Source organism: Diabrotica undecimpunctata, chromosome 2 (assembly GCF_040954645.1).
Source record: "Diabrotica undecimpunctata isolate CICGRU chromosome 2, icDiaUnde3, whole genome shotgun sequence".
Lineage (NCBI taxonomy): Eukaryota > Metazoa > Arthropoda > Insecta > Coleoptera > Chrysomelidae > Diabrotica > Diabrotica undecimpunctata.
This window is the reverse complement of record NC_092804.1, coordinates 118,024,974-118,038,486: the sequence shown is the minus strand read 5'-3', so window position 1 is coordinate 118,038,486 and position 13,513 is coordinate 118,024,974. Positions and strand designations below refer to the sequence as shown.

General features: G+C 32.2%; 1 protein-coding gene across 1 annotated transcript in view; it reads left to right on the top strand.

Moving 5' to 3' along the window:
* Positions 1-9,494: 9,494 nt before the first annotated feature.
* LOC140433422 (venom protease-like) overlaps positions 9,495-13,513 on the top strand; it is a 52,139-nt gene continuing 48,120 nt past the window's right edge. The window contains exon 1 of the mRNA XM_072521431.1: positions 9,495-9,636. Within this exon, the coding sequence (XP_072377532.1) occupies positions 9,561-9,636 (76 nt within the window). The 5' untranslated portion in view covers positions 9,495-9,560. The remainder of the gene's footprint in view (positions 9,637-13,513) is intronic.

Genomic DNA, 13,513 nt, shown 5'->3' with positions numbered 1-13,513 from the left:
AAAAATATTTTGAAAAATACACAGTGTTCAGTGTGGAAAATATTTTCAAATAGTAATAAAACAAATATATCTATATGTATGAATAGGATCTATCTATTTCAACTGTTATTACTAAGAAATTTTATTTATTGTTACTAATTACTTTACACACACTCGCACCTCAGTTCCTAAGTTTAAAAATTTTAGTTTTCTTTCAGTACGCAAGTGGTTTTCAGTATTACTTACTTCATAAAGGATGTTTTAAACTAAACGAAATCATGAAAAAACTAAAATCTATAAAAGTGGCTTATAAAAATTATAATTTCAACAATATTATATTATATACACTATTATTATATATAATATATGGTTTATACAATATTAGAGTCCCTCCGATAAACAACATACCAATAGAACACAAATGACCTAATAACTACTCGAATGGAATATAAATGACCGTTAGTGGATAGAAAACCTCGAGCTAGCAAAACATTCGTCTAGCTTTATTTGTTACATAAGTTTGTGTGCTCGTTTGAAATACGCTACATCTTAGATAAAGTTATAAATACACACAATGCAAAAGTCTAAGGATATTTTAATAATTTGACAATACCAATGACAGAAATTTCGTGACCATATAAATTTGCTTGTACTATAGTTTTTGATACAGACGCTCACTTCTTATCAAAAAAAAAAAATTGTAAAACTGATAGCAATACGTGTTTTAGAATGTTTTTTATGAGGGACAAAAAAATCGACATTTTTATGTTTTGTTTATTTTTAATTTTAGTCACTTTATACCATTCTTGCTTAATAGGTGAATTAAAGATATTGTCTTTTTATCATGCAACGACAATTAACGTTGGACGAGATGAATAGAGCCGTGGGCCTCCTTCAAGATGGTATGTGACAAACTCAAGTTGCTGACCAGCTGGGTGTCTCCCAAAGCGTCGTAAGTCGGTTTAGAGTCACTAGGAGTCCAGCCAAGCAACATCCAGGACGTGGTCGCTCTACAACCGTCGCTCAAGACCGATATTTAATTTTAAATACCAGAAGGCAGCCAATAATCACAGCACCCGAGCTGGTTAATGAATTACAGCTTGCACATAATGTAACAATTAGCAGCAGTACTGTGAGGAATAGTCTCCATAGTGTAAAATAAAAAAATCTTAACGTGACATTTCTATATCTTAATTAGATTTCTCCATATAGAAGAGATCTTAAAAGTAATAGACTATTCGTCAGTGTTATATTATTGCATTTAATATATTTATTAATAATATATTTAATTACTTAATTATATTTAATATATAATACCCATTTAACTATTCAAGACAAAGTAGTAGAACTGGTGAAGAAATATACGTATTTGGCTCATGAAATAAGAATCAGCAGGGCTAACCAAACATGCGACATCCAAAGACAAATTTCTTTAGCGTGGGCAGCCTTTGGAAAACTGCGAGACACGCTAAGGGCCAACATACCAATTAGCCTCAAACGAAAAGTATTTGACCAATGCGTATTACCGGCCATGACCTATGGCCGAAGACTACGACTTCGAAATTGAGAGTGGCATAGAGACGAATGGAACGGTCTGTGCTGGGAGTGACATTGTGAAACGAATATCTGCGAAGAGAGACGAGTAGTGCTGATGTTGTGGAACGCATAGCGGAACTGAAATGTAACTGTCAGGCCATGTAGCGAGAATGCGCGACTCACGATGGACGAGCAAATTTACAAATTGGAGGCCAAGAGCAGACAAACGTAGTAGAAGAAAACCACCTAGAGGTTGGGCTGACGACATCAGTCGTATCACCAAAAATTGGCAACAAAGAGCACAAGATCTTAAAGAATGGAGGAGTTTAAGGGAGACCTATGTCTAGCAGTGGACGTGATAAATGAGGCCGGATGATGATGATGCTAACTCACTACTAACATCATCATTATGTAATATCGCGATAGAAGAATCGAAAAGATGTTCCAAAACAAAATATCCAATTTAAACATCGATGTTTCAACTTGTAGCATAATGTTGATGACACAGTACTGAGCCGAAATTTTAATAGTTTAAAAGAGGAGTTTTTGGAAATAAACCAAAATCAAAACAAAAATCCAAATATGCTTCAGACAAAATACAGTAAATATGACAGATACTAAAGGTTGGAGAATAGTGTGGAGATTGGAGATACGTCTTAGAAAACTAAAACACTTTAAGTATATAAAGATATCAGTCTACAAACTTAATGACACAAGAATATAAGTTACCGAATACATTGTGACAACAACTTACTTAAATATAAATAACTCATTAAAATCACAAAACTGAAAATACGCAGAGTAGCAATGAAACAAAAAACAGAAATATGCGAGGCAGGACTAAGGATCCTACAAAAATAATAATTCGAAGATAAGTCCCCATTTACCTTGACAATGGTGAATTTAACCATAAATTAATGAAAACTAAAAGGTAAAAACATCATCAGGTTTATCCAGGCACAATATTTCAAATGCACTGGACATATGGATAGGAAAATCCAGAAAAAGTTATGAACTATATTCAAACTAAAGACAAGTGATAGGTAGACCAGATGAGAGGACCATATATTTAAACACACTGGAAATGTTTTACTCGGAGGCTGCAGAGCTATATAATGGAGATATTAAGGTATGAAGGGAAATCAGACAATCAACTGTCGAACAAAAGAAAATTTATCCTGACTCAGTCCCCGCAACAAGTGAATCGAAATAGCTCAAAGAAGACGGCAATCACTTCAATAAGAGTAAAGGTGCCATGATAATATGGATGTTTTACTTAATAGGTTACGATTCAATTTAACTTGCTAGCAGGATTTACAACATTTTCTGAGGACTTATTATATAAAATATTCAAATAACTTTAAGAACACTATTTAAAATTAACTAAATCTAGAAACTAATAACCACTGAGGACTATCCATTAAAGGCCACCGATCAAATAAATTTAACTATATTATAGACTATATTATTCTAATTTTTAATGATGAATGAAAACTACACGTAACAAATGAAAACTAAAATATTTATCATTGTAATTCAGGCAACAGATGTGGTGTTTTATATTTTGAAATGAAACTATAACGGAACCCATATCCCCTTTACTTATTACTTGATCATTGGATATTTTTTATAAGCTATAGTTGTTAAAGTAAATGTCTAAATAAGTAAAAGTGTTTTTTTATTTATTTAATTTCAGTCCCGTCAACTACTAATAGTTATTTAAATGTCGATTTACGTTGAAGATAAGGCGAAAAGCACGGATTTCTTTGGAAAAATATTCCCATTGATTCTTTTTGATTAAATATTTTCCTGAAATACCACAAAATAACGTTTAAGAGCTCACCCAGGCGAAAAGTTGTAAAGCAAATCCAGTAAACCAATTGTAACAATAAATTTTTGCGGGCTCGGATAAATTTTTTTTGACATATTTTGGATCATTATGAACAAAAAAAGTCTATCGTAAGTTTTCTCTAAAGTTAATTGATTTTGAGTTATAAATAATTGAAAACTTAAAAAATGCAAAATTACGTTTCTCAAGCTCAAAAACACAAGTAAAAATTATTATTTTTGAAATCATCAAGTGCCTATATCCAAGTTTAAACCTTATTCTATCAGCTCCTGATGAAAATGCTTAGCTTATTTTATTTTAAACATTGTTTTTTAATTGTTAATGAAGCGTGTATGGCAGGGTGGGCGCTCATTTGTGCAATAGGGTGGGCCGAAAAAAACTTTTTTTATTTCGTGTTGCTATACCGCGAAAAAGTTGCTACTAGAATAGAGTTTTAAATTACAAATTTCAAATTGGTTAATATCTTTCGGTCGCGCATTGGACGTGAAATTTAAAAAAATTGGTTGTTTTTGAATTTTTTTTAAAAACACATTTTTAAAAAAATATTTTATTCCGTTTTGCTATACCGCTTATATCTTTCCTTGGGGGGACAGGATTAAAATAAAGTAAACAAAAAAAGATAGATTGACATATATTCCGGTCGCGCATCGTCCATAAAATATTAACAAATATCGTTTTTTGCTATGTTCTTCTTTAAAAATAAACGTATTTCAGAATATAAAATGAATGCTATAGTTCTACTTCTAATTGAATTTTGGGCTTTTTAATAAATACAATTAAAAATAGCTCAAACATTAAAATACAGTACAGTGTTTGTATATTCCATGTAGAATTGCATACACTTACAGAACAATTACAGAGTAATATGCAAAATAAATGTGTTTATGAATAAACCTATTGTTAAATTTTACTTTTACTTTTAGTCTTTATTTCAAACAAACTGGTAGGTCTACTAGTCGATGTTCACTTAAACTGTGACTTGTGTGTTTATTCTGGCATGGAAGAACGGGAAATAACTGTTTTCCTGATGAATCCAACCCTGGAGTTGGCACAAACGACCTTTTTCGACGCCTCAGTCACAAGCTTCACACAACATTCCACACCTTGCGTATGGCATGAAAACTTATCAAATTTCCAAGCTTATTTACAATTATCTTACAACTGTCTGTCCAACGTAGGACCTTCTCAACACAAGAATTAGTACCTTTTGTGTGAAGAACAAAAACTCTTAAACTTGTGAGACTATTGTTTTGTGTATAAAAGTAACCTTTCCATACTAAATTTAATAATGTGTATACTCGTAGCAATTGAATATCCTTTTAAACTGCCTTGTTATGCTACTATTTCAAAATTTTGATTTAATTGTGCTGTATGAATATTTGTTTGGACTATCCCGTGATTTAGATATCGTTTAATGAGCAAGTATAAACTGAAAACTGCTTCTAAGTTTACCTAAATTTTAGAACTTAGCTCAGAATCAACAAACTATTTGGAATATAGAGAATCATCTATAACCATGCAACAAGACGAAGTGCTGTTCCATGAGCACCTATAATGATGACCAACGAGTTATTTTAAAGTTTAGTTGCTAGCATGACACAAGTTGTTGTTTAAAATCAGGCCCAAAGCCCTAAGAAAAATGAAAACTTTTCAAATTATTCCTTCAGATTTTCTGGTAATACAAATGAAGATGTGGAAGCATTTATAAGTGCCATTACGATTTTTAAAGACTGTGTTAACATTTCAGATGAAAATGCAATAAAAGTTTTGCCTTGATGATGTTTTAAGTCTTTAAGACACCCTTATGGTGTAAACATGCCACAATATAAAATGTTTAAAGAACCGTTTTCCCGTAAGCAAGGTGATAGAGAAATAACAGATATTTTTGGTAATTCTTGTCATGCTCTCATTGCTAGGTTGCCAAAACCACCTGAGCTACACTTTACTCATAAAATTGATGTATATGCATATCTCAATCGTAGAATTAGAAATAGACTTCAGAGAGATCAAATTCTACCTTGTTCTTATCTTATAGAAAAAGCAAGAGCAATTGAAGATACTTTTAAGGATATGCCTAAAGATAAAGTCAATATATTGGTTGGACATAAACCCTCTGAAAATAATGACATCAAATCCACCAGATCAAGACCAAAATGTCAGTTTTGCAATAATTTTAAACATAATTGTCATAAATTCACCATCCCAAATCAACAAAGAAGTCATTCCAGCTCTTCTCAAGTTTCAAATGGATCTAGAGCTACATGATATGGATGCGGAACACCTGGTTATTTATATAAGGTTCCAATGTCCTACTTGTCATATATCGCAAGAAATCAGCCCTCTTCCCCAAATTTAGCAACAATTACTACCACGACTAGCATCAAGTTTAGATGTGCTTTACACATGTGTTTGCGCAGTATCTCTCATGTCTAGGCCCTTGATCAAAGTTAATATTATTGGAAGGCATGGGTTAGTATATGTCGATTCTGGAGCTAGAAATACAATTGCAGAAAATATGCTATTCAAATATTTTTGTTTAATAAATTTGCCCTTTAAGGAGACTGAGTTAAATATGACAGCAAACAAACATGTACGCCAAGTATAAGCCATAATTTATAAAGCTAGTGTAGAACTACGAGGAAGGAAAATTCGCGCTACTTTGCTTGCAATACCTGAGCACGAAAATAGTAAAACCATCTTTGGTATAAATTTTATTTTAGACGCTTAAATGGTATTAAATATACCTAAATGGCAGTGCTCATTTAAGGATAATTCCTTACAAAGTTCTGATTTTTTTAAGGAGCAGATCCAAGATACCTGTTGTGCAATTTTTCAGACAGAACCACAGCTTAAGCCTACTGATGGTAAAAATTAAATCCCAATGAAAGACTTTAATTAGAGCAGTTAATTTGAACAAATATTGTAGTTTTTAAAAAGAGTAAAGAACAAACCCTATATGTTGAACATAGTATCCAGTTAACAGATGATAATGCAATTTTTCAATCTCCTTATCGTCTTGCACCTGCGAAAAGAAATTCTGTGTTCTTTACTAGATGACCTTCTAGAAGATGGAATCACTGAAGAACGGGCCCTTATGCAATTCCAGTGGTGTTAGTTTCAAAACCTGGTGAAAATATAAGACTTTGTGTTGATTATAGGCGTTTAAACAGTATTACTGTTCCTATCGATTACCTAAAATTAATAATTTACGTTGTTCTACTACCAAGTCTGTTTTCATTACCACATTAAATTTCAAAAGTGTATATCACCAGATACCAGTGAAGAAGTAAGGCAGAGATAAAACATCGTTTTGCTACATTTAGTTATAATGCTATGCCCTTTGGATTAAGGACAGCACCGGCTACATTTCAACGGCTTATTAAACGTTTCAAATTAGGCTTGCCCTATGTATCTTTCTACGCTTGCTTATTTGGATGACCTCATAATAATATCTTCTTCTTTTGAAAGCAATCTCAAGGATTTGGATGAGGTTTTTTAAAGACTAAAAATTTTTAAACTTCACGTTAATCGTGATAAATGTATTTTCAGCACCGATAAGGTAAAACATTTTGGACATTAAGTTAATCAAGATGGTTTTACGTGCTGCTCAGACATTATAACTGCAATTAAGGACATGCTTGCTCCTCAAAATATATAAGAGGTTCTTAGCTTTTTACAAACCTGCTCTTTGTTTCAAAGATTTGTGTCAAATTTTGCAGAAATATCCAGACCTTTAAGCTAACTCACTCGCAAGAAATCTACTTCGGAATGTGGTTCCTCCCAAGAAAATGCCTTTATTGAATTAAAGCGACTATTGACTCACTCCCCTATACTCTATCAGGCTGACCCTACGAAACCATTTATCATTAGGACTGACGCTAGTTTATATGCATTAGAAGCAGCTTTACTCCATGGGGAAGGTCTCGAAGAAAGACCAGTAAAATATGCAAATTGTTTACTGACTGATTATTAGAAGAATTACCATACAACATAACGTGAGACTCTGTCAGTTGTATGGGCTTTTTTGAAATTTCGTGGATACAGAGAGTCATCCCCTGTCATTGTAAATTGTGATCACCAGCCCTTACGCTGGCATATGTCATTAAAGTCCCCAGCAGGAAGACTTGCTAGATGGGCTTTGTCAGACACCTATATGATATAATGATAATTGACCCATTGTGCATCCTCCCAGGAAGGTGTCACCCTTAGCTCATTGTCCATCCTGCCATTTCTAGGAAGGTGGACAAGTCACCAGGAGACATCTCTCTTATGTGGGCAGGTGTAGGCCAGGACTCGCCGAACGCGTACTCTCGTATTAACGATAACTCTGGGCATTCACATAGGACATGCTCTACAGATTCGTCTTCTCGTTCATACTTCCTACATAGAGGTGTGTCTGCTAGCCGCAGTGTGTGTAGGTGTTTGCTTAGTTGACAATGACCAGTTAAAAAACCAACTGCCAAACGTAGGTTTTTCCTGGTCATTCCCAAGTACTTCTTTGATGTTGACTCTTCAAGGTTACTTAGTGTTACCCTGGCAAGTTTACATCCTTTCCCTTCTTCCCATCTTTTTACGGTTTGCGTATGAGAGTGACATTTGACAATTTCCGCGATTGTTGTAGTTGACCAACCAAAAAGATCCCCAGGTCCTAAGAGTCTTAGGTCTGCCGCCTTCCTAGATAATTGGTCAGCAATGCGGTTGCCTTTATTCCTATTGTGTCCTTTAACCCACCTCAGGATGATGGTATTACGATCCGAAGCTTGAGTTAGTGACTCTTGACACTCCATTACTAAACCTGATGTGACACATGGTCTATTCAAGGTTAGTAGCGCTTGTCTGCTATCTGAGCAGATCATTATAGTTTTCCCTGCTATACCTTTTTGGGATATCTCTTTTGCTGCTATGGAGATACCAGTCAGTTCTGTCTGAACTACGCTGGCATTTTTGCCCATACCCCACTTTATTCTTAGGTTCAGTGATCTGGAGTATATCCCGCATCCTGAGCCTTCTTTCATTTTGGAGCCATCGGTGTATATGCAATAGGCATTTGCCACGATTGTCTCCATATACTGCCTTGTTGCAATTTTGTAGGGTTTGTTAAAGACAAACTTTGGTTCAATTGAGTCGCAGCCTGCCTGTAGGAGGATAAACAATGTAATTCCCGCCCCTAGAGCTTAAAACGATATATGATTGGAATAGATATACAGATTACTGACGAATTGGTAAATATTGCTTTTGAATTTGTGGAATAAAAACTAGCTTAGAGATTTATAATCAGTTTGTATTAAAAAGTAGTATTTTAAAATTAGAATAGAAAATTTAATATTCAGTAGCAAACAAACACACTAAAAATATTTAAAAATTTCGTTGGAGAATTTAAAATATTCGTTTTCGAAAGGTCCCAGCACTAGGAAACTTAGTGCTGAATAGAAATTAGTCATTATTTCCCTGCATTTATAAGTTGCAGCTTTAGCTGCATTTATTCACAGACCAACAGGTGCGCCGCCAAGCTAAAGTATCGATCGAAAAAAGTAGCATGTGTGAAGAAGTTATTCAGCCTATTATTTTAGACTGAATGTTAACACTGATAACTCTGCGGAACAAGAACTGTATATAAAATTTTTGTAGTATTGTTTCAATTTTACTTAACATTTCCAACAATGAAAATTACATTGGAGGACTAAATTATTTTGAGTTAAAATAACATACCAAATGGATTACCAAAATGGACCAAATAATGGATTACACAATCTGTATCATAAAACTTCGGTCATTTTTTTTCATGTTCTTTTATTATTTTTATTTCTTCTTATTTTATTGATGAAATGAACATGAAATATTCAAACAATATACTTTGCTAATTAACACATTTTTGCAATAGACTCGACTGATAACAATAGGGTCTGTTTTAAAATGTATTACAGTGGTACATGAACACAATGATTATATAATCTCAATATTTATAGCAAAACAATCATTTACACATCGCGGAAGCAAATTGCAATACATTTTATGTATATTGATGATTCTGTAATAATAATTAATAATTGCTCTAAGTCCATGTTGTACGGTATAAAACGGAAATACAGTGTTACGCATGTATGATGATTTTTTTAGTGGAAGGTCAAAGTTTTCATTGCTGATTTAGTTGGCGAGTTATTATTCCATATTAGTTTTGAAACAGGAATTGCCGGACATGGATTATCAAGTGAAATTTATTAAAACTTTATTTTCTTTAGTGATTTTTATTAATTTAAAAATCATCGGTACAGGTAAGTAATTTTACCTGTTAAAAAAATATTGGGTAATATAAAGATTAGTCAAAAAATATTCACACTTTGTGTGAAGGTGGTATAATATTTTTTAATATTTTAATTATTATATACATTTTTAAAATTTTTATTTATTGATGGTGTACTATTATTTTTAATCGGTATTTTATTTCCAATTATTTCGTACTACATATAGAAATTGTTTTTATTATATAAATGCCATATTCTAATGTTTAATCTACATTTTTGTTTACTAAACTTTGATTTTTTAAATTTTGTTTCATAACTGATTCTTTTAAGATGAGTAGACAAATCGGCCTTAATTTTACAGACAGAACTTGCAACGCAGTTTGTTTTATTTAATGAGACAAATGCAGCTTCTTTAACAACTATTTTTTTCGTGTCTTTAAGAATTATTACATTTTTAGTTTTTTTTCACATGAGTCATTGTGCCATTCTATTATCTTTAAGAATCAATTTTTCAGTTGTTTATTAAATATCCTTATCAGCCCAACTGTTTCCATTGAAAGAATGTAAAATCAACGAATGGAAAAACAAATGTATTTTTGAAATGTATTAACATTTATTTACCAGCTGAACGCTTTCGGCCTACAAAGAAATATTCAGAGAGATCCTGTTGAATCAGGAGATACTAGTGTTAAGTCTATCATTGAAGGACGATCGTTTGGTCTGGATATTTTGGTTGGTCTTTCGTCATTAAGTAAAATTTGATTAATATTGTCTAAAGCATCAGCTAGAATATTAGCTACTTGTACACTATCCTCTACGGATTCCCATCTACAGTTATGACTATTAAAGAACCCACCAATTAATATTCTGCCTTTAATTTGTCCAAATAAATTTTCCCAATCTTTCCCAATCTTGGATGAGACATATATTTTTGGAGATTTGTAAATACATAGTATTGATAATTTTAGTTGTTCTAGAAAAACACCGCAAAACCTCTATATTTAGATTATAAGGAAGACTTAAGGAATACCAACTATTATTAAATAGTTTATTTACATACGGAATTCATGGGTTCTGGATTCTTATTATTTACGTAGGTGAGGTGGGTATTTGTTTTGTTTGTTATGAAATCAGATCCAACGACCTGCATATCAATCGTTTATAAATACGTCTACGAGTATATTCTAAATATTTTATTATATCTTTTTCCAGTTTGAGACATCTAATTAATTCTTTATTTGAATTCTAAGAGCATTTGCAATGAATATCTTTTGTATTTCGTATTCTTCTTTAATTTAATTAATTCATAATAATTTTATAGGTTCATGCCTGTTTTACTTTGGTTTTTAGCTTTAGCTGATGTTGTCGAACCACCTTTTTGTCGTGTGTCTTAGTGCCCTTCTTAAAACCACCTATGCCCATACCGAATAAATCACCATAATTGTGTAAATGTGTAATTGTACACCAGAAAATTTAGTTTTTATTAATAATCTTAAACGCTTAATAATTGGAATGTTTGTTACTGACAATATGGTATTGTTAATGATACTATCTAATACATAGTAACCATAGTAACAGCTGACTAGAGAATTTTTAAAACATAATAAAAAGTAGCCCCATCTCGATAAAAACTGGCTTATCGAAAAAGTACTAGGAGGCAAAAAAGTTTTAAAAACAATGTGTTAAACTAATGTCACTACAATAATAATTTAACTGCAACGTATACAATCATTTGGGGGGCACAAGGGAATAAAACCCCCATAAAATTTTTATGGGGTGTACAAATTTCACTGTTATTGTTTTTAAAGATATTCCTGCTATAAAAAACCGACATGTCCATTTTGAATATAAAATCTTTATCAGTTTTCGATATATTGGAGAAAATCGATTTTTATTGTCTAACTTAAAAAAGCTGTAACTTTTTGTAATGTGCACATTTGTACTGAGGTAAGTTAGGTTCACTCGAAATATTTTTGATCCCAGAATACGTAATTTAATTTATGACCTACCTTATTGTTACACCCTGTATATACCGGCAATCTTTTATTTAATATTCATCTTTCATTATAATCATTATTGCTACACCTTTCTTTACCCTCTTTTGTTTCAGAACTCACTATATTATATGAGTAAATATTCTCTCATTATGGTTTGGCATTTAGCTTTCCTCTTTGTTTCCTGCAGATCTCTGTTAATAAGGCCTCTTATGTTGAAAGTAGTCACTCTCATAGTTTTCGATTTCCAGTTCTTCATCCTTTTTCTCGCCTTTGTTGTTATCATATTTTCTGTCATTTGTATTTGTCTGTATTTGTTAATTTTTAAGTATTTTAAACCATCCTCCTTTACATGAGCTTGAGACCGGCAAGATCACCCATCAAGCTACTCAATCGCCCAATATAACATGCAGTATGATCGCATTTATTAATGGTCAAAATTTGCTTGATTGACCCTTTTAAAATTGTCTCATTTGTCAAGAATACTATTATCAAAAAATTCTAAGCATACCCACAATAAAATATAATTTATTTTTATGATCGTTTCAACGACAGAATAAAAGCGCCATAAACTTAATATTTATTTTAAGATCTTATTTATATTCAAAATGCATTAAGTGAAAAATATATTCATGGAACTTTCATGTAACCTGGCTCACAAAAAATATTATGTTTTTATTCATATTGCTATGGCTTGCCGGACTTGATGATCTAATTCATTTCCCTTTAAATTAACCTTGGACGAAGTCCGAAAAACAGTTTTTCTCAAGAAATAAGTATCATTACATGTAAGCTATTAATAAACAAACAACAAATTCTCAATTTACAAGGCTATAATTGCTCAAGTGAAAAAATGGTATTGTAGAACATATATTTTTTATGTAATTTAGAAGGAAATAAAAGATAAGTTCATTTATATTTTTGTTGGTACTAACGACTGTCATGACCTCCGTCAGAAGAACAATTCTTTTAGTTAAAGGGAAGCTACAACGTGCATATTATAATAGAATGTAAATTAGATATGATATGTGTATAAATTAAAGAAATTCGGAAACTCTTTAAGTGAAAATTAAAACAAAATAAATTAAGTCAGACTAAAGATTATTTTTATTTTAATAACGCATCAACCACGCAGGGTCATTAGCGTATTTATATTAATGTGATAGTTGATACAATTAGTGTGTATCCATTAGTTTACAAGAATAATTATGAATGTGTATTACAATGTATGTTTTAAATCTTTTGAAGTAGTTGACAGTCTTTAAGAAAAATTTTTTTAGTATCTGTGTTTTCTTCTAGGGCATCTCTTAGGAAGTTAGGTATACTATATTTGAGTCGTTCACTGTAATATTTGGGACTCTGTATTAAAAAATGTTTTACCGTTAGAACACTGTTGCACACTTCACACACTGGTTTGTTTTTGCGCTGTAATAAATAGTCATGAGTAATATGTGTATGGCCGATACGGAGACGGATAAGTATCACTTGCTCTCTTTTGTCTTTTATTTTTGGTTTTCAAAGATGTGGATGTTTGTTGACTTCATATAGCCTTGATGGAGTGTTGTTCCAAGTTTGTTGCCATTTTTTAATTATTTTTTGTTTTAAGTAAGTTTTCTTCGGACGTCGGGTTAGTTGGTGCGTTGTTAGCCAGTTTATCTACAACTTCGTTACCTTCAATTCCGACATGAGAAGGCACCCATAAAAAGTGAACTTAGAAAATCGTATTTGAAATGTTTTTAAGTCCTTTTTAAATAACAAGTAGAAGGGGGTTGTCACAGTACAATTGAGTCAGTGAGGATAATCAACTTAGAGAACCTGTGATTATTATACATCTTTCTTTGTTTTTGTTTTGTATTAACGATAGTGCTTTTATAATTGCGAATAATTCAGCCGAGAAGATGGTTGTAACTGAT